The 23,813-nt window shown below is 41.7% G+C and overlaps 1 protein-coding gene across 3 annotated transcripts in view; it reads right to left on the bottom strand.

Moving 5' to 3' along the window:
• Window positions 1-363: 363 nt before the first annotated feature.
• E2F3 (E2F transcription factor 3) overlaps window positions 364-23,813 on the bottom strand; it is a 123,571-nt gene continuing 100,121 nt past the window's right edge. For 2 of the 3 annotated variants that reach the window (XM_030211530.1, XM_030211543.1), the window contains exon 7: window positions 364-1,562. In XM_030211530.1, the coding sequence (XP_030067390.1) occupies window positions 1,303-1,562 (260 nt within the window). In that variant the 3' untranslated portion in view covers window positions 364-1,302. The remainder of the gene's footprint in view (window positions 1,563-23,813) is intronic. The other variant, XM_030211540.1, reaches the window with a different exon arrangement.

Consider the following 23,813-nt stretch of genomic DNA (forward strand, 5'->3'; position numbering starts at 1 on the left):
GACAAGAAATTTCTCCCACATTGTGTCTCCATGGCAAAATCCCATTATTAAAACAAAATGCCTAAGAAATAAGCACACATTAACCTTTATAGCAGCAACTCAATGGCACCAGAAAGCCTGCATAGAATATTTCAGTGATACAATGTCAGCTTGCTATACTTCCAGAGGATACGTAAGGCTAAAAACAGTAATCCACTCCGAATTATGGATTTGAAGCCATGAACTGCAATGACTCAGGCCACCCTAAAGACGGGTTAGGACTTGGCTTTAATTCATGACATGTATATATTAAATAAAAAAAATCATTGGTACTTTCAAGTTTTGAGACAATTATTAATTTTACTTCTCACAAAAACCACATGCCACTGAAATGAGTTTTATTTTTGGTTTGGGGAGGAAGAGAAAAGTCACCTTTGTACTGCTGGAAAGACTAAACAGGGCTGGATGAATTAACAGTACAGCTAAAACATTAAGCAAAACAATTTCACAAGCAGTCTCTTCACCCCCATATCCACACAGTGGATCTCCAGTAGGCACTTAAAAGCAAGCCTTAAGACTTCATATTTTGTACCACAAGTCATGTACCGATTTTTTAGTGTAGACATAAGTAAACTGCACACAATGGTCAACATTCTCTGGTTTACAACCCGAGAGAAAATGACAAAGTACTTTAAACCTATTATGTTTCAGAACAGCCTTGTACTTTTCATCCAAGCTTGCTTAAAAATCTCTTGAGGCTCTATGTACTCTATCCTTCCCTCCAGGATAATAGAGTATGTGCCTCAAACTAAGAGCTATGATCAATCAGAACTCCGAGAATCTGATTAAGAAACCCAACGAATACTATCGTCAAGGTATCCAAGGGTCATCTTCAGCAGCTTCTTGTGTCAGCCTGTTAAGAGGACCCAAGAGATTCTCCATGGAAGGCACGGCTGGAAATGCTAGTGAAGATATTGGCTTCACTGCAGAGTAGGTCATTAAGTCCCTCTGTACAAAACCAACTGGTGCAGCAACCAAGTCAAGGGCAGGGCATGACATTCTAGAATCACCTGTTTGCATACCACTTCACATGACTGTTCTTTGGAACCTATGCATCAACACAGTTTCCTCCTGAACTGCACTATGGCAAATTGATTTAAAAATATTTTTTTTTGTTTTTTTTTTGTTACCAAGTACTTGGTAACCAGACTTATTGTTTACAAGCTCAAATTGTTGTTCTCCTGACTTGTTCTTGGACAGGAGGTCCAGGAGAACTGTAGTATTGCCACTGATTCTGAAGAATATCCATCAGGCTCAACAAGATCAGCTGCACATGAAGTCTTCCAAGGACTGCAGCTTATCCAGGTCATAAGCATCAAATAGGTCACTGATGCCCTCTTCCTCCCCCAGGCTCAGCAAATAGTCCTCCTGCAGCAATGGGGGCAGCAAGTTTACAAATGGCCCCTCCAGGTTCAAGGCTATTTGGTCCTCTGTCTGCTGCAGCAGGTTGGTAGGTGAGGTCAGGGGTGAGAGGTCCGTCACAGATGTTGAACCATGCTCGGAATTGCTGAGCTGCAGGTCTGCTGAAAAAGAAAAAACCCCTCAATATTACTTTGAAGGATTTCACTACTGTACATACTTTTTCCATGTGAAAATGCCCCGTCATTTGGGACAGGTGCACTACTCCTTCAAACATCTATAAACTCATTGCTAAAATTTAACTCAGAAGTTGATACACAGTGTCACCATATGTACATGTATTTAGAGATGTCCATTTCATTCACACGTAAAGGGCTAGATTCTATATATCAGGCCTAAAAAAAAATTGGCACACAAAGAAAAAAAAATACACGTTATAGAATACACAAATTTCTACATGGTTTAAAGACTACACCGAACATCCATCCGCACGACTAAATTTACTTGCAGGCAGTTACATCAAGTAAAACCATGTAAATGCAGACGCCTAAATTAGGCACAGACCAGGTGTATTCTATAACACAGATTTTAGAAACACCCACAACCTGCAAATTCCATGCCCATGGCCACACACCCTTTTCAACTATGCAACTTAGAATTTATATGCATCACATTACAGAATACGCTTAGTCAGCTGTGCTCATAAATTCTAATACCAAACTGTCAATTATCTGTATCAATTGGTTTGTTAACTAATAAAGTTGCACGCATAAATCTAGAATATGGCCGAATTTGCGCGTGCAACTTAAGTCACGCTATATAGAATCTGGGGGGAAACCCTTTACATACTGTCTTTCAAACTGTAAATGGTTCTTTAAATAAAGATGGGAAAAAAAAAACAAAAACTTTCAAATATGGTCTAAATTCTTGTTTCTTTTAAGCTTCTTTACTTAAGATTCTCCTACTTCCTTAGCCCATCTTCTCCCACTACCTCTTTTCTTCCTTTACCTAAAGTGTTTTTCCTCTGAGTGTTCTCTAATCTAATATTTCTGATGTGCTCAGACCCGGACATGTATGCCGCTGATAAAGTAAAGCCCCAGAACAGCCTATGGGCTCTACTCTCAACATCTCACACCAGCAACAGCTCTTACACACTCAAGCTCAAAAAAACTCCTGCATGTTTAAATACACATGCCTGTCTTTCCTACATATATCATGAGCCCCAATGTGGACACTGACAGACAGTATATAGGGTATTGATAGCTAACTTTGTGTGTAGTACACATTACACACATCTTCCACCTCCTCAGCCACATCCTTTGAAACCTCCCAGCCTTTTCATTACCCCAGATTTTCTTTAGGCCATGTTAAGTTCAACGCTATGTCTATATTGCCTGCTTCAAAGGCTGGTGACCCACACAAATGTTCTTTGTAAGGAGAAAAATGATGATAGTGTTTCTCAACCCACACATCTGTCAGTTTACTAACCTGCTCATCTATCATTATGGTACATCAGGGCAGTGCCACAGGCTGAAACCTGCAGCAGCCGCCATACTGAAATGTGCTGATGGATACAGCGTCTCAGAGAACTGTAGAGGATAGGGATGGCTGTGAGAAAAACATCCACAGCTGAGAACTGCAGAAAGGGGTTTAAAAAACAAAACTATGGCAAATGGCACGACAGAGTGAAAACCATGGTGAGGATGGTTGGGCTCCTTGTCTGAAGTGCTACAACTCTATACACACTGGAAGTAAATCTGGAACTGGCTCATGGTGTGACTTAGAACATTCCAATGACACTATATCAGTGGCAAAGCATACTGAAAAGAAAGATTAATTTAAAGAACAAGTAGAGAAAAAAAAGCCCCACGTGAAGCATAGCTCAAGGAATTTTACCCACCCTTCCTCATTTGTATGCATATCTGTGATGTCTGTGTATTTGATTTAGATGAGAGGGGAGCAGCAGTATCAAGGGAATGATTTGTTTTACTGAATTTTAAGTTTCTATGCTGCAGAAGCTGAAATGACTTTCACAGACATGCTCTAGACCTTTTGATTTTTTTTCATTCACTCATACTTGATACCCACTCAGTCAATCAAGGCTCTCAATTAGCTTACAACTACATATAAAACCCACTTTCATCAAGTCCCCTCACCAAGCAATACAACCCACCCTATTCAGTTAGAAAACAAAACAGCACTCACTTCCACATCCATTGATCAAGTCTCACCATATGCATCCTTAAATAACCATGCTTTAACCAACTTCCTAAAACACAAATATTTCTCCTCTATTTCTACTGGCAATCAGTTCCATAACGCTGGTGTAAAGCAACACTGTTCTGCTGAGTAACCGAACTTGATCGAAGGCAACAGAGGTACTTCCAACAATGCCTTCTGTGATGACCTTAAAAACAACTGCCTTCATACATTAATGAAGCATCTTCTCTAAATACTAGGATTTAGCCACCACTAATCAAAATAATTTTTTTCTCCTCATCTATATTAAAGAACAAGCAATAATAATAAAAATCAACACATTTCAAGTCTCATTTTAAACATATCACCCCAGTGCCCCTCCCCCTCCCCCAATAAGTTCAATCCCCCAAAGCAACTTTCAGACCTGGTGTACTCTTATCCAAGTCTAGAGAGATCTGTGCTTGGGATGAATACAACCAAAGACGTTCAAGAATTCAAAATCCAACTGCGAACTCTGTGCAGCATGACGTTTCATAGCAGCTCCCAAATTTGTTGAAATTTCTTCCAGCGACCAGGATGGTTCCAACCCACTTTATGTCATTTCAGAATCACAATAGCATATAGTAAGTTCAACCACTGTATCACATTGGGAGCCATACTATTTGGCCATTGTAAAAATATGGTGGATCGTACCAACAAAAACATGTAAAATAATATCTGTTTTGTCGTATTTGGTTTAGATGCTACAGTCATATAAATCATCAAATAAGACAATGTGTGGTTGAAGAGGTAAATAGAATCTGAAAATCTACTGTACTTCAACAGAGAACTCTCCAAAACTGTTAAATAGCTGAGCAATGCCAGAACTTGTGTCCAAGAGTAATCTCCTGATCTATGCATTTCGTACATTGCTTTCCTTTAGTCCCTCTGGACCGGCCCAGAATGACTGATGAGTTGTGCACACCTACCAGCAGGCGGAGACTGAGAAGACTGATTTTGAGGCGGCCAATAAGAGACATGCTCAGCCCCTTGGAAACCTCAGTATTCGCATAGCAAAGCAGAAGGAAAGAGTCTGTTCATATAGCTGGCCACTGTCGAAAAATTTAAAATTTAGACTACTCCAAACTGAGTCAGCAAAATCATTAATGTCTCTATGTGCAACCGTGTAGAAACAGTTGAATAATTGGTCTCTTTGCAAATATAGACACATACATAAATATAGATACTTTTGTAAATTTTTTTTTTTTTTTAATCAAACTCCCCACAGAGATAACAGCAAATTAAACTATCTCCAAGAACAAATCAAATATCAAATAGGGAGGGATCTGGGCCAGTCCGGAGGGACTAAAGGAAAGCAAATTAGCAGGTACCTAATTTCTCCTTCCTTTGCATCCCTCCGGACCGGCCCAGAATAATTGATGGGAAGTACCAGAGCAGTAAACCATGGGAGGGCTCAAACTAGAACCACTGCCAGATCCTGGTAAATTAAAACTGAGACCCGACGCACCTGGACATCTGTCTAACTATATCAAACAAATAACTATGTCCAAGACACCCAAACACTAGAGCTCAGTTCCTGCCACGTGGGCCACTAAAAATGCAACCAGATGCAATTCTGTCCAATTCATGAGCTGCTCTGAGCACTAGAATACGCCTCGTCAGAGTTGCCAAAGAACGCTCCTGTCAATTGGAGACCTGAATCCTTTCATAACAAGCAGAAGGAAGAAATTGTGCCCCAAGACAGCCGGAAAAAACCTGTCAAAATATTAGATGTTGAGAGAGAGAGAGAAAGAAAGAGACCATCTAGGCCCCCAAACTCGTCCATGAAATGGCTCTGAAGATAAGAAGGGCGAGAAAACAGCACAAAGGAAGATGAAGAAGCAGAGTGAGAATAAACTACGAGTGAAATCATAAAGAGTACAAAAAAAGTTACTCAGGAGACAAAAGAGATGAACACTCGCAAAGAGACCACACAGTCTCAGAAAGACTTGCAAAGAGTCACTCAAGGAGCAAACCGAAAGAAGCCAGCATGACCACCCAATTGAAAGGGAAAATAAGGTTATTGTAACCCCTCCCCCTGTTCATGCAGGATCTATGATAGTGTGTAATCCAGAATACCCGCTATTGGTAGTCGTGCCAAGAACTCAAACACAGCCTGAAACAGGAGAAAGGGTACAATAAACGTCTCTCACCCTCAAAGAGCAAAAGAGGAAATAAAACTAAATATAGGATTTATCCTTTTTCTGAAAGAACCAAACTCAAAAACTTACAACTTCTTTTTATTTGTTTTCACAAATGATGGAAAAGCTTTTACTGTGAAATATAAACATAATACTTTTTCTTTTCTTCTTTAAATGTTTAAATACAAATATTCTAAGTGAATAATTACAACAATGTACTTTTGTCCTCTTTTGTTGTCTTAACAGAGAATTAGTTTAAACCACAGAAGATAACATCAATCAGAAGAGTTTACATATTCTTTAAAACTTTAAAATGCTTAAATGGGGTTTTCTTCTTAAAATTGTCAAGGATTTGATTCTTTGTGTGTACTATTTATGTGTTCACAGAGATCTCACAAGAAAAATGAACTTCCCAACAAACTCAGGTAAGTATCTCATTTAGTCTCTTCTTGTCCAGGTTAATTTTGATCAAGTTTTCTTTAAAATGTTACTTAGCTGTAGCTGAAACCCTTCACTGTAGCTTGTTATAATAATAATAATTTCTTTCTTGCGTGGGGGCCCAGACGAAAATCTTCAGAGCATGGTCCTGCACAGTCCTCTTCTTCCTACATCTCACTTTTAATCAAATAAAATAATTGGGAGGAAAACCCTAACTCCTTAACTTTTCCAACAGAATTTCGCTAGGTGTCATTAATAAATTCACAAAAATACTGGGCCTCAGTACTGTACTGAAAATAAAATTAATCAGACTTTTCCTCACTTCCCTGCTTGACCTTTGACTTGTATTTCCCTATCCTATGTTGGGCATTTGCCATGCACTCACTGTTTTTAAGAATGCACTGGTCACCATTTCATGCTCTGTGACACAAATCACACTTAAATTCACCCTCTCACAATTTGTGTCTTTTCTGCTTTCCTTTTAATATTATCAAGATACAGCTTCCTTCTTCCTTAAAGCTAATTAAAACCAGTAACTTTTTCAGCTTTAATTGACTCAAAATCCAAGGCTTTTATCCTTTTATGTACCAATGTGAAACTGTTATTTTATCACTGTGCTAATTCTATCTTACTCAGGCACAAATACCAACCTTAACCACATACAGCACAAAATACCTCCACTATCACTGGGACACAATTGCACCTAAACTCAAAATCCTTCACACACCCAACATACCACAGACCATCACATCCAAAGCAATGTCACAAATGTAATTTCAGACACTCAGAACTGCTTTTAAACAGTTTAAACCTCACTTTCTCATCTTCCAGTCATAGACACCAAACACTACACGTCCTCTCACTCCAGCCGCTTCAACCCTCACCACAACTGTCTGCAGAGCCATTTCCAAGGAAACGGAGACTCTGCTTAGACAGCTGAGCTCCCAGCCAATAAAAATGACCTTTTAGAACCCCATTTTTTTCCCTCTTCAAATAAGAATTCTGACTAAACTAAATCTCCTTTTTATTTTTCCATAGAAGTTAATGTAAAAATACTATCTATTGAAAATAGTAAAAATTACACCAAATATCAAATTCGTCAGATCAAACATGCCTCACCATGTCCACTGCACCATAGTTTTACTTTTCAAATCCTATTATCCTCAATAGCCGCCTCACAATTCTCTCACACAAAACCCATTTAGAACCCCCGAATTCAATTAAAATATCTATCAAAAATTAAATTAACCCTATTTTACATTATTCCCCCAACCCAAAATACTCACACATATGTGGCACCGCTGAACAGCAGCGGACCAGTCCATGGGTATAGGACAGATGCCTGAGGGATCCCAAATCAAGACAAAAGCCAAAGTAGAACTTTGACAAGAGCAAGCATCCGAGCTAAATCAACAGAAGATCCCCAGTGTCTGAACGGGACATCAGCAACAAGGCAGAAGGCATCAAAAGCTGTACATGACCCAGTCGTTGGCCCTGGAAAGAACTGTGGAGTCGCAGAACTACCGAGCTATTGATACGAAGAACCACAGAATATGACCTAGGAGATCAAACCAAAAACACGAAGAAACCCAGGAACTGTGCCTTATCCCTCAAGAAAAACCTAGAGGAATCTCTGTCTCACAAGAAGACTCACAACTCATCGAGACCACTGCTCTGAGAGAGAACAGCAGAGACAGAGGCCTCCCTGACAGACCACCGCCAAGTTCCCAAAGAGGTGTAACTCAATGTCGCAAGTGAATCACTTCGACCCTGGAACCACAACCACCATCCCAGCCTAGCCAAGGTAAGAGACTGGCAGCAGACAGAAAAATGAGCTCCAGAAAATTCCCACTATCAACCAAGAAGCTGAGCAGCCAAGATGGGAAGCATAACCGAGTATGGAAGACTGTGTGAAGGCTAGGCAGAACTCCCTTCGACAACTGCTCAGTAGCGATAAAGCTGTTGGAGGGAAAACAGCTGAGATCTCAGGAACAAAGCCATTCTTAGACTCCCAACTCCTGGAAAATAACAGATACAGGAAGCCGGCCAGCCTCCAAAGAAAAGGAAAAAAAAGCTGACTACTTTATGAATCCAACAGGAGGAAATCTGCAGAAATGCCAAACATCTTATGTCGGGGAGTTCCCAACTCATTAGGAAGCCACTAGGAAACTTGTAGGAGGTCAGAAAAAAAGGCAAATGATCAAGAATAGCTGCCAAAAGTGTCTGACAGAGAATCAGTACTGGAACAGTTAGTCCTGGTGCACCATTCCTGCACTGTAGAATCTCGGCTAGACAGGGTTAAACAGTCCAGAGGAAGGATGTAAGAGAAATGCTGAAGATAGCAACCCCTAGTGAGGCTAAGCCATGCGGAACGCAATAACCACCATAGGAGATAGTGAGGGCTGCAGGCAGCGTGCTGAGAAAGGCCAAGTCTTTGAATAATTTAGAGTTCGAGGATCTCAGAGAGGAAGAACAACAAGGCAGCAGCTAGCTGCTTCAAATGGCGAAAGAAATGAGGTCACCAAGGAGAAATGACATCACAAAGGAGAAAAGATAAACAAGTGATAGAAAGCGAATCAAAATCCACTAATGGCAATATACGCAAGCTGCGATAGCTAGCAAACTTGTGCAAACTTCTGGGAAAAGGATACTGATATACGAAGTATGGAGAGAAACAAATTGGAAACCATGAGCCCACAAAAAAAATGCTTTGGCTCGAAATGACTGTTATAAATTCCCTGCAAACAGCTGAGGAAAGACCACTGATACACCATGTATGTAGAGAAAAACTCAAAACTATGATCTCGGTAGGATCGTTTGGATAGAAAACTGCGAATGTAAAATACACATAACAGCAAGTTACAAACATTACAGAAATTCCTTGACATCTGGAATACTGAAGGAGAAAAAAAAACAAACATATGGTTCCCCAAGCTAAAAGAAGGTCCCCCTGAGAATGTACCCACAGAAAGAGAAAAATATGAGAAACTGACAAGCTGTCACAATCTCTGGTGGACATATATTGTTCCTTTTCTAAAGTGTAAAGGTCTTTTTTTTTTTTTTTTTTTAAAGAATGTGACAGAATAGTAGAATCATCCCCAAACCATCCACTGGGCTAAGGGGAACTTAACAGTTCAACAGACAGTGCTTTGCTACCTCAGGGACGAGAGGAGATTAGCACCTAATGTAGCAGGCCACAGAAAGTAAGGAGATCTTCCAAGAGAGCACACCATAATATATAATAGTGGGAGCTGAACTCACAGAGACAGGTGCCCAAACAGTTGCTCTAGCCAAAAGAGCACAATTCACTAGTTACACCAAACCAGACAGCCAGCCCTCCAGAACCCTGCTCTCAGTACCTTAAAAGACACCAGTGATGTTATATCACCTCCCAAAAAAAGGTCTCTTCTATCTGTTTAGTCAGGTCTCCCATAAGGGCTGAAGCTAGTAAAGAAATGTCTCGCTTGCAAATATGAAAAACAATCAGCTTGTGAAAGATGATGCAAGTTATTTAAGTGGCCTAAATAAAGAGCATTACCTTATTAACAGTGCTTTAACAGATAGCCTTGGTTGCCCAAATCAGAAAAGATTCGCTTGTGAGGCCTACTGGGAAATCTAAATTGTCGTACAGTGGCAACCCAGCAATGGTTATCAAAATCTGAACCCTCCATGATACTGGTAATTAGTGCAGACACAGCCTTCAACAAGGTTCAGGTTAAATTTGATAAATCACTTAGGGAGAACCATCAAAGCAGGATACAAATCAACAATATAAAACAATTAGAAAGGAACTCCAACCATAAAAGGAAAGAGAAGAAAAAGATAAAAGTATAACTGAGTTATTGTGGAGGAGTAACCTAGTGGTTAGTGCAGTGGACTTTGATCCTGGGGAACTGAGTTCGATTCCCACTGCAGCTCCTTGTGACTCTGGGCAAGTCACTTAACACTCCATTGCTCCTGGTACAAAATAAGTACCTGAATATATGTAAACCGCTTTGAATGTAGTTACAAAAACCTCAGAAAGGCGGTATATCAAGTCCCATTTCCCTTCCCAACTGGTATTGCTGAACCAAACCGTAGGGCCCAAGCAGGACTATAAGGAGTCAAAAATTACATCATGAGAGGAGGGGAGCCAGTTTGAAGGACTTTATAAAAATCACACCACCAGTATTTTAAGGTAGACTGCAAAAGTGGGATAATGATCAAATTTCTGTACATCAAAAAGTAAATTTTACTGCAGTATTCTGGAGTAACTGAAGTCATCTAAGTTCTCTCTGCCCATGACCTCTAAATAAAGAATTACAATAATCTAATTAAGGATAAGGGTATGTAATAAAATTTGCAATGCTCCCTTAAAGCCACTGAACCGAGCAAATCTGCCTCAATTGAAAAAACAAAAAACAACACACCACCACCACACATACATTTACTCAGAGCAGAAATATGAGGATGAAAAGACAAGCCCGAGTCCAACACTATGTCCAGCACCTTGATCTCCAAACTGGGATCTGAAACTTGCAAAATTCAGTAAAGACAGTAGATCCATGGATTGTTCAGTTTTAGAAAAAAAACAAAGATTTGTTTTTTGTATATTAAGCTGCATCTTTCTCACCTGTGAAAGAGGAGAGCTCAGCAAACATGAAGAATGAGCATCCCATATATCAAAGATACCCACTATTTGGATATTGTCTATATAAATAAGGGACTAGACCCAGTGACTGGATCTAAGTCGCTTTAAATAATGTAGTGTCAATAGAGAATATGGGTGCCATTGTTTTTTTGTTTTTTTTAATGAACCATCTTTTTCAGATGTTTCTCATTCTTGCAAGTGGTTCTATCTACCACTGCACACCATGACCTAATTACTGCTCCTTTGTTGAAACATATCGCAATCTTTCTTCCATCCATTCATCTTTAAGATGATTAAAGGGAGTTTCCCTTGGACATAAGCCATGCAGCAAGCTGGGGCAGTCTCACAGTTTCAAGTCCTGCGAGACTTCCCCAACTTCCTGCACGACATAGCTCATGTAAGCTGCCGAGCTCGGCCGTGCAAGGGAAGAAAAATTACCTTGAAGCAGCGAGAAAGAGAAAATCCGGAGCCTGAGCTGTTAGGTAAACAGGGGGGTGGGGGGAGGTGGTAGTCTGCGTTTAAAAAAAATCCAGAGGGGGGGCATGAGAGAGAGAGAAAAAGGGTGAGAGAAAGATGATTGTGTTGAATTGGAGAATGCCAGTAGGAAAAGGGCAAGAGAACTGCTTAAAATGCATGCTGCGTTTAATCATGATGAACAGCACAAAGTTTTAATCGCCGTCCGCCCCTAATACAAACATGTCACTACAATTACAGTAGTGCAGCTATACTACCAATAATCGTCTTCACGGTCTACAAAGTTTCAATAATTTGCCTCAGATTTCAAGACCTATTTGTTGGGTCCTTTATGTTCAAGCAGCGAATAAAGCATCTTTTTAAAAGCACCACCTCTTGTGTTGGATTGTCCTTTAGCCAGCCTCTACTCCTTTGTTCCTGTACTGCACACATCAAGGCTCTTCCTGTTTGCTGTGCCCACCACTGGTTAATATTGATCTAAGTAAATCAATATTTGAATCTCTGGTTGAGGCTCTAGCCAGAAATCCTCCAATTCCTGGGTAAAACTCAAACTATTCTGCTATACAAACACAACACTCAGAAGAGTTTAAGCTTATGGCTTCACCACAAAACTTTCCTCAGCCCTCATCCAAATTTAAAATTAACTGGGTTTTTTTTTGTTATATTTGTACCCCGCGCTTTTCCCCACTCATGGCAGGCTCAATGCGGCTTACATGGGGCAATGAAGGGTTAAGTGACTTGCCCAGAGTCACAAGGAGCTGCCTGTGCCTGAAGTGGGAATCAAACTCAGTTCCACAGGAACAAAGTCCACCACCCTAACCACTAGGCCACTCCTCCACTCTTGATTCTACATTAACTGTTGATTCTACACTAGATCAACAGGTACTGCAAGAGTTTACATCAGCATATAGATGACATTCAGTCCAACACTAGTATAGCACTGAAACTACAGGTACTACATAAACCTTAAACAGCAATAGGGCTGAACCCTGAGGAAAACTGTACCTCAATACGCTTAAACCAGCAAACTATCCCATAATACTCCGATTATTGTTCTATCAAAAAGCACAACTGTGTTCGTGCTCTACTCCAATCACAGCTAATCTAACAGCAATCCCTGATGAACCGAATCATATGACGCCAATAAATCCAAAGCAATAATTAAACAATCAACTCCTTTATGCAAGTGCACCCTTAAACGGCTACCATCATTTCAGTGCCGTGGTACATATGTTAAACCTGATTAATTAGGGTGCAAAATCAACTGATTCTGAAAAGTTCCACAAGTAGACAAAGTAGTATCCTCAATCACGTTGTTCGAGAACAGGAATAGAGATGCGGATGCTATCTTTGTGCCCCTTTTGAAAGCAGCAATATAGAGTTTGCTCACTGTTGAATGTCTAGGGAAGGACTTTCTCACCGGAAGACTGATTCACTACAGCAGCTAATCATTGCTGAAAAAAATACTCCCACCTCCCCCATACTACTTGTCCAGCCACCGCTCTTCACTTCATTCTCCTGCAACTACTACACCATCCATAACCTAACTTTGTTCAAAACAGACTGCAAAATTCCCACACAAGCTCAGATGAAACTAACCCCCAATCCAATATGCCTCATTTTCAAACTCTTTTCATCAGTTATTCTCCCATGGTAAATTTGATCCTGTTCAATTACATTTCCTGAGTGTTATATTGCCCCCAGACCTGCTAACAGAACTTGGAAAGAATTAAACCTTAAGAGGTGGAGACAATCTATTTAAAATCCACTGATTAGCTACATTTGAAAATTCAACAATCTTGGCAAATTCATGTTTCATTACATTCTTCTGATATGTTAATATGGTGGACAAGCTGAGGTACACGAGACACAGATTTCTGGCCAGAAACAAGGAAAAGCTGAACGACCCATTTTCTTTCAGCCCTGCAGTTTTCTCCTACTCTGAGCTCAGCTGAAACCAGGTCTGGGTTCCTCAAAATGTAGGCTTTCATGCACAACCACTTGGGTTAAAAAAGGGCTATCTTGGACCAATAGTTCCAAAGAAATAAGCCCAAACTGTGGTCAACCCTTCCCCCCTCAAATGGCCTAGTGCATTCCTATAATAGAAACAGTTTAAGTTCCCTGAGCATAGACATATTTTGAAACAGCAGTTAGGGAATTGCTCCTTTCAACTTCTGTTCTGTTTTCCCACTATCCCTGAACACTGTTTCCTGCAACTTATTCCTGAATCGTTATTCAGTATGTAATAAGCTCTGAACATCTCTAGATTCAAGGAATGGTCGGAACCAATGAAGAAAATTGGTGTGGAACATGGCTCATGGAATTCTTTCCAATCCCTGTGTGTGTAGCTGCATTCTTCAGTCTTTTTGACTGAGGGGTGGGGTGGTTAAATACAGTAGTTGTGGGGAAAGGTTTTAATGGGTGGGGGTGACAACTTTGCCGTCAAAGGGCCCCCCCTGCATCCCCAGCTTTTAGATCAAGCACACAAACTTTGTGTGCAGCTTTATGAATTGCAGCTGGCTGATATTTCTGAACAGCTTCAGAGGGTGCGTCAACAATATTTTGAGTTTGACAATAAGTCCAGTAGGCTGTTAGCCCATAAACGTAAGCAGCATAGAAGTCAGATGCAAGCGGTGAGTCTTAAAGATGATAATGGATAGATAAATGCAGATATGGATCAGTTGCAATCTTTAGACAATATTATGAGCAGTTGTATAAAGCCTGATGTAGATCCCTCCGGGTCCTCAACTGAATCTTACCTAGACCATATAACTCTACCCAAATTATCTGAGGGAGTTCAGGAGGTGTTGTCTCAACCTATAACCTTAGATGAGATTTATAGTGCGATTTGGGCATTATCCCCCAACAAAGCTCTAGGGCCTGATGGCTTCACTAATAAATTCTATAAAGTGTTTGGTAAATGGCTAGCACCATTATTATTGTGTGTGTTTAATTCTTTTAATGGGGGCCAGTCTGTTCCGGAGACTTGGAATTTAGCGCATATTAAGTCTTGCTTAAACCGGGTAAGGACCCGTAATTGTGTAGCTCTTATATGCCTATCTCTTTGCTGGGAGTTGATTATAAGATCGTTACTAAGATTTTGGCCTCCCGCTTACAACAGCATTTACCATCTTTGATATTGGAAGATCAGGCGGGATTTGTGCTGAGGCATCAGACCTTCGATAATATTCGCAGAGCCCTTCATCTTATCTGTCAATCTCAAGCTGAGGGCTCTTCACTGTGTTTATTGTCGTTAGATGCAGAAAAGGCATTTGATCGGGTGCATTGGCCTTTATTTGCGGTTTTGGAAAGGTTTGGTGTGTCTGGTCGGTTTTCGCACTGGCTTCAACTCATTTATGCAACACCTAGGGCTGCAGTTCGGGTCAATGGCCAATGCTCATCTCCCTTTGCTCTTTTGCGAGGTACGAGACAGGCTGTGCTCTGTCTCTATTATTTGCACTGTCCATTGAACCTTTGGCTTGTGTTATTTGTGCGCACCCGAGCATTGCGGGGCCCACATATGATGGGATTGAGACTAAGCTTTTACTTTTTGCTGATTATGTACTCCTTACTTTGGTGGATCCGATCGTCTCGTTCCTAGAACTTCTATCAGTTCTACAGAAATATGGTGTGGTTTCGGGTTTTAAAATAAAATATGAGCAAGTCTGAAGCTCTCAGTGTTAATCTCCCTACTTCTCAGGTGGCACGCTTACAGTCGAGTTGTGCGTTTCATTGGGCTACACATGCTATACGATATTTGGGGGTTCATCTGACTCGGCACTTGGAGGGTCTCTATGAAGCTAATTTTCCAGTCAAGATGCGTGAATTGTTTCTAGAATTAGATAGATGGGAGGGTTTGACTCTTTCCTGGCTTGGGCGTATCTGTGCTGTTAAAATGATTTTGCTCCCCAAACTACTTTATCTGTTTTTGGCCCTCCCTATTTCCTTGCCAGATAATTTCTTCCAGGGCCTGCAGCGGCGGGTTTCTTCTTTCACCTGGAGGCAGAGACCACCACGGGTGCACCGTGTGGTTATGTATCAATTGCGTGCGCATGGGGGAATGGGAGTCCCGTGCTTTTTTCTTTATCATCAAGCTGCGCAGTTTCGCATTTTGGCTGACTGGCAACAGGGCCCTTCTAAGGTCTGGAAGTCCTTGGAGCAGTCATGGCTGGACCCCTACCCTCTGAGGACTATTCCACGGTTAGCTGGCTGCCTTTTGAAAGATATTGTTAAGAATGCTCCTCCTCTGTTGCGCTAGCTTCTCCGTCTCTGGAGCAAGTGTCGACATCAATTTTTTTCCGGGACGTCTATATTTCTTGCATATGTTTATTCGGTTTGCTCCACATTTTACACCGGGTGGGTTGGACTCTTGTTATCGTTCCAGGGAGGGTCTGGGCTTTTGCTCGCTTGGTTTGATATGGGAGAAAGGGGAACTGTTATCTTTTAGTGAGCTCAGTAATGAGTATGGTCTCCCGGCCTCCATTGTCTTTCAGTATGGTCAATTACGTGATTTTATTTTGTGTAGAGCGAAGGGGGAGTTGGGCCTTGTGGAGACTTCTTTGGAGTGTGCGATGGCTAGTGGAAGGGGGAGAGGAAGTGTTTCGCATATATAGGGCCCTTCTTTCACATACTCAACCTATCCAATATCTTTTGAAATGGGAGAGGGCATTGGGTGTCTCTTATGATTATGCTAGGTGGGAGAGAGTGTTTAAGCCTTTGCTTAAAGTATCTACATCTAGTGGGTTAGTAGAAAATGGGTATAAAATTCTTTACTGTTGGTATTACACACCCCAGCGACTGGCCAAGATGTTTCAATTGGGATCGGCTCAGTGCTAGCACCAATGTGGTCAGATTGGGGATATGTTTCATATCTAGTGGTCTTGTCCTCATGCTCAAAAGTTCTGGACTATGGTTTTGAAGCTTATTTACAATGTGACTAAGGTGTCTTATCCTATGAGAATGGACCATTGTCTTCTTCATTTTAAACCAGTGGCAGTGAAGGATACTGTTCACCCGTTGGTCACTCATATTTTGGTGGACAGCAAGCTTACCCCTGCTGCGGCATGGAAGCAGCTGACTCTCCCTGGTCTTCAGATGATTCTTCATAAACTGGACTATATCCACCTGTCGTCTAAGTTAACAGCGAGACGCAATGATCTATTGTGAAATATCACCAGACTTGGGACTCCTATATACAATGGTCTGCTAGTCCTGATTCCTGTTTGTTTACAGCTTAATGATTTAGTTTTTAGAGGGGGGGTTGTTTGGAAGGGAAGGGAGGGATGTTAATATGGTCTGTTTTATAGAATGGGATACTAATAACCTAAACAGATGCTTTGTAATAGTTGTGATATTTGTCATTGTATTATGGATCTGTAAAGTTGTTTTTTTTTTTTTTTTTGGGGGGGGGGGGTTTCTCTCTTAATACAGCAAAATTGAGGAAAAAAAAATACTGCGACACTGTGCAAACTGCACTAAAATTAAGGGTAACTTCCTAGTGTGCACAGGGCAAGTTTTATAAAGTTATTGTATTGCAGACGTTTCTACCAATATAAATGTTGCACATTTTACTGACAGTGGTTGTAGAAATATTAAATCTTGTCTATTTTTATAAAAAAAAACTGTAACCAATTGCTTTTTCGGTGGGCAAGAGTTAAATTTTTTTTTTATTTTTTTTTTTGGGGGGGGGGGGGGAAGGGAGACATATGCATGCCACAATCTGGTTTAAAAAAATGTTCTCTTTTGCAATCACACTTGGCCCTTTAAAACAGATTTTGGATGTAATCAAGGGGCCTTGTTCAGGTTTCTTGGAAAATTTACATCTGCTATGAGAGGAGCTTTCTGAACCTTCGCATATGTGCACACCTTCCCACCCACCAATGCGGAGGACCAGAAAGTCTAATACAAAAGCTGAAAGAATACAATTCCTAGGGAAGGTAGAAACATAGAAACATGACGGCAGATAAGGGCTAAATGGCCCATCCAGCCTGCCCTTCCTCAGTACCCACTAACTCCTCCTTTTCCTAGGAGATCTCATGAACCTATCCCACGCTTTCTTAAATTCTGATACTCTTCACCTCTATGACCTCCACCGGGAGGCCATTCCACGCATCCACCACCCTTTCTGTGAAAGAGTATTTTCTTAGATTCCTCCTAAGCCTATTTCCTTTTAACTTCATCCTATGCCCTCTCATTCCAGAGTTTTCCTTCATTTTGGATGGTATGGGATTTACGTTCCAAGACGTATGAGGAGAGGCTTGCTGACCTGAACATGTACACCCTGGAGGAAAGGAGGAACAGGGGTGATATGATACAGACGTTCAAATATTTGAAAGGTATTAATCCGCAAACGAATCTTTTCCGGAGATGGGAAGGCGGTAGAACGAGAGGACATGAAATGAGATTGAAGGGGGGCAGACTCAGGAAAGATATCAGGAAGTATTTTTTCACGGAGAGGGTGGTGGACGCTTGGAATGCCCTCCCGCGGGAGGTGGTGGAGATGAAAACGGTAACGGAGTTCAAACATGCGTGGGATATGCATAGAGGAATCCTGTGGAGAAGGAATGGATCCTCAGAAGCTTAGCTGAAATTGGGTGGCGGAGCAGTTGGGGGGAAGAGGGGGTGGTGGTTGGGAGGTGAGGATAGGGGAGGGCAGACTTATACGGTCTGTACCAGAGCCGGTGATGGGAGGCGGGACTGGTGGTTGGGAGGCGGGAAATACTGCTGGGCAGACTTATATGGTCTGTGCCCTGAAAAGGACAGGTACAAATTCAAGGTAAGGTATACACATATGAGTTTGTCTTGGGCAGACTGGATGGACCATGCAGGTCTTTTTCTGCCGTCATCTACTATGTTACTATTTTAAAAAGGATCACTTCCTGTACATTAACACCACAAATACATGTTGAGGTTCATAAGCTTATCACTATGTTTTATGACCAACACAGCTTACCACTGGTGGCAGCCCTCTGGACCGACTCCATCCTATTTATATCTTTCCGTAGGTGCAGTCTCCAGAATTGTATATAGTACTCTAAATGGGGCCTCACTAGAGACTTACACAAGGGCATTATTGCCTCTTTTTTTCCTGCTGTCATCCCTCTTCTTATGCACCCATGCATCCTTCTGGCTTTGACAGTCACCTTTTCTACCTGTTTGGCCACCTTAAGGTCATCCAAAATATTCCATGAGTTGCTATTTCTTCCATAGCTTTGGCTATGAGAGGACTTGAAGCTATAGTGGCTCCCACTTAAAGAACGCATCACGTTCAAAGTATGCACCCTAGTACATAAGATCATCCATGGCGATGCTCCAGCCTATATGTCAGACCTGATAGACCTACCATCCAGGAAGGCTAAAAAATCTTCTTGCACATTCCTCAATCTCCATTTCCCCAGTTGTAAAGGTCTAAAGTACAAACTAATGCACGCATCAACCTTTTCTTATATGAGTGCACAACTCTGGAACGAACTGCCACGTAACCTGAAAGCGGTCTACGAACTGACCAACTTCCGGAAACTGCTAAAGACCCATCTTTTCGACAAGACCTATCACAAAGACCAAGTCATCTGAATTTCCCACATATACCCTGAATGTAAATTATTGCCTTCTGTTTTTTTTCCCCTACTATTATGTATCACATTACCATAAGTACATAAGTAATGCCTCACTGGGAAAAGACCAAGGGCCCATCGAGCCCAGCATCCTGTCCACGACAGCGGCCAATCCAGGCCAAGGGCACCTGGCAAGCTTCCCAAACGTACAAACATTCTATACATGTTATTCCCGGAATTGTGGGTTTTTCCTAAGTCCATTTAGTAGCGGCTTATGGACTTGTCCTTTAGGAAACCGTCTAACCCCTTTTTAAACTCTGCCAAGCTAACCGCCTTCACCACCTTCTCCGGCAATGAATTCCAGAGTTTAAATTACACGTTGGGTGAAGAACAATTCTCTGATTTGTTTTAAATTTACTACACTGTAGTTTCATCGCATGGAAAGCGTGAACAGATGCTTCACATCCACCTGTTCACTCCACTCATTATTTTATATACCTCTATCATGTCTCCCCTCAGCCGTCTCTTCTCCAAGCTGAAAAGTCTTTCTTCATAGGGAAGTCGTCCTATCCCCGCTATCTTTTTAGTCACCCTTCGCTGCACCTTTTCCAATTCCACTATATCTTTCTTGAGGTGCGGCGACCAGAATTGAACACAATACTCAAGGTGCAGTCGCACCATGGAGCGATATAACGGCATTATAACATCCTCACACCTGTTTTCAATACCTTTCCTAATAATACCCAACATTCTATTTGCTTTCCGAGCCGCAGCAGCACACTGAGCAGAAGGTTTCAGCGTATTATCAACGACGACACCCAGATCCCTTTTTTGGTCCGTAACTCCTAACGCGGAACCTTGCATGACGTAGCTATAATTTTTCTTTTTCCCCACATGCATCACCTTGCATTTGCTCACATTAAACGTCATCTGCCATTTAGCCGCCCAGTCTCGTAAGGTCCTTCTGTAATTGTTCACAATCCTGTCGCGATTTAACAACTTTGAATAACTTTGTGTCATCAGCAAATTTAATTACCTCGCTAGTTACTCCCATCTCTAAATCATTTATAAATATATTAAAAAGCAGCGGTACTAGCACAGACCCCTGAGGAACCCCACTAACCACCCTTCTCCATTCTGAATACTGCCCATTTAACCCCATTCTCTGTTTCCTATCCTTCTACCAGTTTTTAATCCACAATAGGATTTTTCCTCCTATCCCATGACCCTCCAATTTCCTCTGTAGCCTTTCATGAGGTACCTTGTCAAACGCCTTTTGAAAATCCAGATACACAATATCAACCGGCTCCCCTTTGTCCACATGTTTGTTTACTCCTTCAAAGAATTGAATTAAATTGGTCAGGCAAGATTTCCCCACACAAAAGCCGTGCTGAATCGGTCTCAGTAATCCATGTCCTCGGATGTGCTCTGTAATTTTGTTTTTAATAATAGCCTCTACCATTTTCCCCGGCACCGACGTCAGACTCACCGGTCTATAATTTCCCGGATCTCCCCTGGAACCTTTTTTTAAAAATGGGCGTTACATTGGCCACCCTCCAATCTTCCGGTACCACACGCGATTTTAAGGATAAATTGCATATCACTAGCAGTAGCTCCGCAAGCTCATTTTGTAACACCAAATGTCTACTCTCCTCACATTTCCACTATCCATGATTTATTGTAAGCCACATTGAGCCTGCAAAGAGGTGGGAAAATGTGGGATACAAATGCAATAAATAAATAAATAGAGAAGGCAAATGTGCAAGAGGTCAATCTACATAACAATACTTAAAAGATCATTTCATTGCCACACCAAAGCTACCCACAGCACCCCCAGACCACCCTTGAGAACTTTAGGACTGGTGAATGCCAGATCAGCTGCAAAGAAATCCTCAGTGATCTATGATGCCATAAATGAACAGCGTCTTGACATCCTAGGAATAAGCGAAACCTGGCTAGATGAAAGTGGGGGTTTACCACTGGCTGAACTATGCCCAACAGGTTTCAACATCAACCAAGACCAGAAAGACAGGGTGGAGGGGTAGCAGTCTTGATTCAGGACACAAACTGAGCAGAATATCTATCCCCCAGCTACATGGATCAGAATCTCTTTTAATCCAGCTTGAAGAAGAGAAACCAATCTGACTGTTCATTGGTATACAGAGCACCTCGTAACAACACATTATCTGTGCAAGAACTCCTAGACCTGATTACTCAAGTGACCCTAAATTACCCTAGGCTGGTGTTCATGGGAGACTTCAATCTACACAGCAAAACCCAAGATACCACCACAGCTGCCTTTCTGGACACGATGGACAGCACTAGGATTTACACAGGTGATCAATTCTCCTACCCACGAAAAGGGTCACATACTAGACCTGGTATTCTACAAAGGGGTGGATATCCCAGAATTCTGGGATAACAGTATTGAAAAACCACCCTTATCATGGTCAGAGCATTTTCTAATTAAATTCTCCCTAAGTGACCACCTGAAACAAATGGCATCTCCCAGAGTTTGGAAGGAGATCAAAGACAAAAAAAAAAAAAAAAGATGACCTCTGAGAATTTCCTAGAGGCCTTGGACTATCCACATGTAGATGAAAAGACAACAACAGTGTCAGAACAAGTTGACATCTGGAATACACACTTAGCCAAGACCTTAGAGAAAACAGCACTGCAAAAAAAAGGTCTTATGCTCCACTCACAAACGTTCACCTTGGTTTTTTCCAGAACTTCGGATCCTTAAACGTGGACAACCACTGGAAAGGAGATGGTGCAAATCTCACCTGGATGAAGACAGGCTAAACTGCAGGAAGCACATGGCAAAGTACCGCCAAGCCTTAAAAGCAACCAAAAAACAGTATGTCTCTCAATGCATTGCACAGGCTGCCAATTCAACCAAGCAGCTATTCAGTATAGTAAACAGCCTACTGCAACTCCCACAACAGAACCAGCCTCCCCAGTCTAAACTGAACTGTAAAGATTTTGCTGCATACCTTGCCAACAAAATTAAAAGTCTCCACCAGGATTTACAAGCAATCCCACAGGGGTGCACAAAAACTCATCCCCTCCTAAGAGACAGCTGAAACACTTAACCTAATGACAGAGGACAGCCTTGACAAAATCCTAAGAGACCTTCGACCAACTACCTGCTCCCTCGATCTCTGCTCATCAAAGATAGTGCAGCAGGCAAGTATGGGCCTTATAGAAGGCACCACAAAAATTGTGAACACCTCTCTTTCTAATGGGCAACTACCAAAAGCATTAAAAAGGGCAGTGGTTTGCCCTCTGCTGAAGAAAAACAACCTTGACCAGGACAAACTTGGAAGTTACAGGCCAGTATCCAACATCCTGTTTCTAGGGAAACTCATAGAACAAGCAGTCTGTGTTCAACTTAATGAATGGCTAGAAAAGAGTAACTGGCTAGATCCATGTCAATCTGGATTCAGACCCGGTTATGGAACAGAAACAGTCCTCGTATCCCTGCTAAATGATCTTCACAGAAACAGAGACAAGGGATTCGCCTCGATGTTAGTACTGCTAGATTTCTCAGCAGCTTTTGACACTGTGGATCATGATATCTTGCTAGCATGACTGACAGAAACAGGTATCAATGGAACAGTACTTGCCTGGCTCAGATCCTATCAGACAGGCAACAATCCATGTTTGGCAGCAACTCATCACCACCATGGACACTGACCTGCGGGGTACCACAAGGATCAATACTGTCACCTATTCTGTTCAATATCTACCTCAAGCCACTAGCTGAGCTGATTCAGTCAATGGACACTCAGTTCTACATCTATGCGGATGATGTGCAGCTACTCATACCCATTGAACCTGACTTACCTACAGCCTTGAATAAACTGATTACTTGTCTAACGTCAATTCAAGAATGGGCTAAACACAACAAACTTTGCCTGAACCTAAGTAAAACCGAGCTTCTCTGGGTCCATAACACAAGTGGATACATACCCGACATCAAATTCCCTTTTGAAAAGTATGAACTCCCCCTCAAATCACAAGTCAGGAACCTTGGAATACAGTTAGATTCAACACTTACTCTGACTCCCCAAATCCAAACAACCTTCAAGAGCTGCTTCTACTATTTGCAACAGCTATGCTGCCTCTCTCCTTACATCGAGAAGGTAAATCTTATCCCAGTTGTGCATGCCATGGTAACATCGAGACTGGATTACTGCAATGCACTATACAATGGTCTGACTACAAAGCGCCTGCTCCAGCTCCAGTTGATTCAGAATGCAGCAGCAAGACTCATAGAAGGTTGCAAGCGACGTGACCACATCAAACCATTTTTGCAAAAACTTCATTGGCTACCAGTACAATACAGGGCTAAATTTAAAACTCTATGTCTGATCTTCAAGGCCCTGAAAGGAAATGGCCCTGAATATCTGAATAGGATGATCCTCCACACACCGCCAAGGACACTAAGGTCCTCCCAAGGACTGACACTAACCACACCCTTTCCAAAAGACATTACACAATGTGATACCTGCAAGCAAGCCTTCTCTGGAATAGCCCCCCACACTCTGGAATGCATTGCCTGAAAGTCTTGTGTTAAGTGGAGTCTCTCTCTACTTCAGGAAGCAGGTAAAGGCTTGGCTCTTCAACCAGGCCTTTAGTGGAAGAACTAACTAACTTGTTAGTCCCACTCACACACACAAGGAGTGACTCGGGCTGCACATACTGCAGAGGGACATGTTTATCCACTGCTACTCTAGCTGAAATAATATTTAACCACCTCTCTGACCTCGTGTGCAACTTTCTTCAAATCAGTCACCTTACTTTCTAACTCTTCTTACTTTCTTACCCACCTATATTTTACAACTTTGCCTTACCCTTCACTATTATAATGTTCTATTATGTATTATGTTGACATTGCAAATAGTATACTATGCCTTACTTTGTATTGTTAGTTTA

Source organism: Microcaecilia unicolor, chromosome 1, assembly GCF_901765095.1.
Source record: "Microcaecilia unicolor chromosome 1, aMicUni1.1, whole genome shotgun sequence".
Lineage (NCBI taxonomy): Eukaryota > Metazoa > Chordata > Amphibia > Gymnophiona > Siphonopidae > Microcaecilia > Microcaecilia unicolor.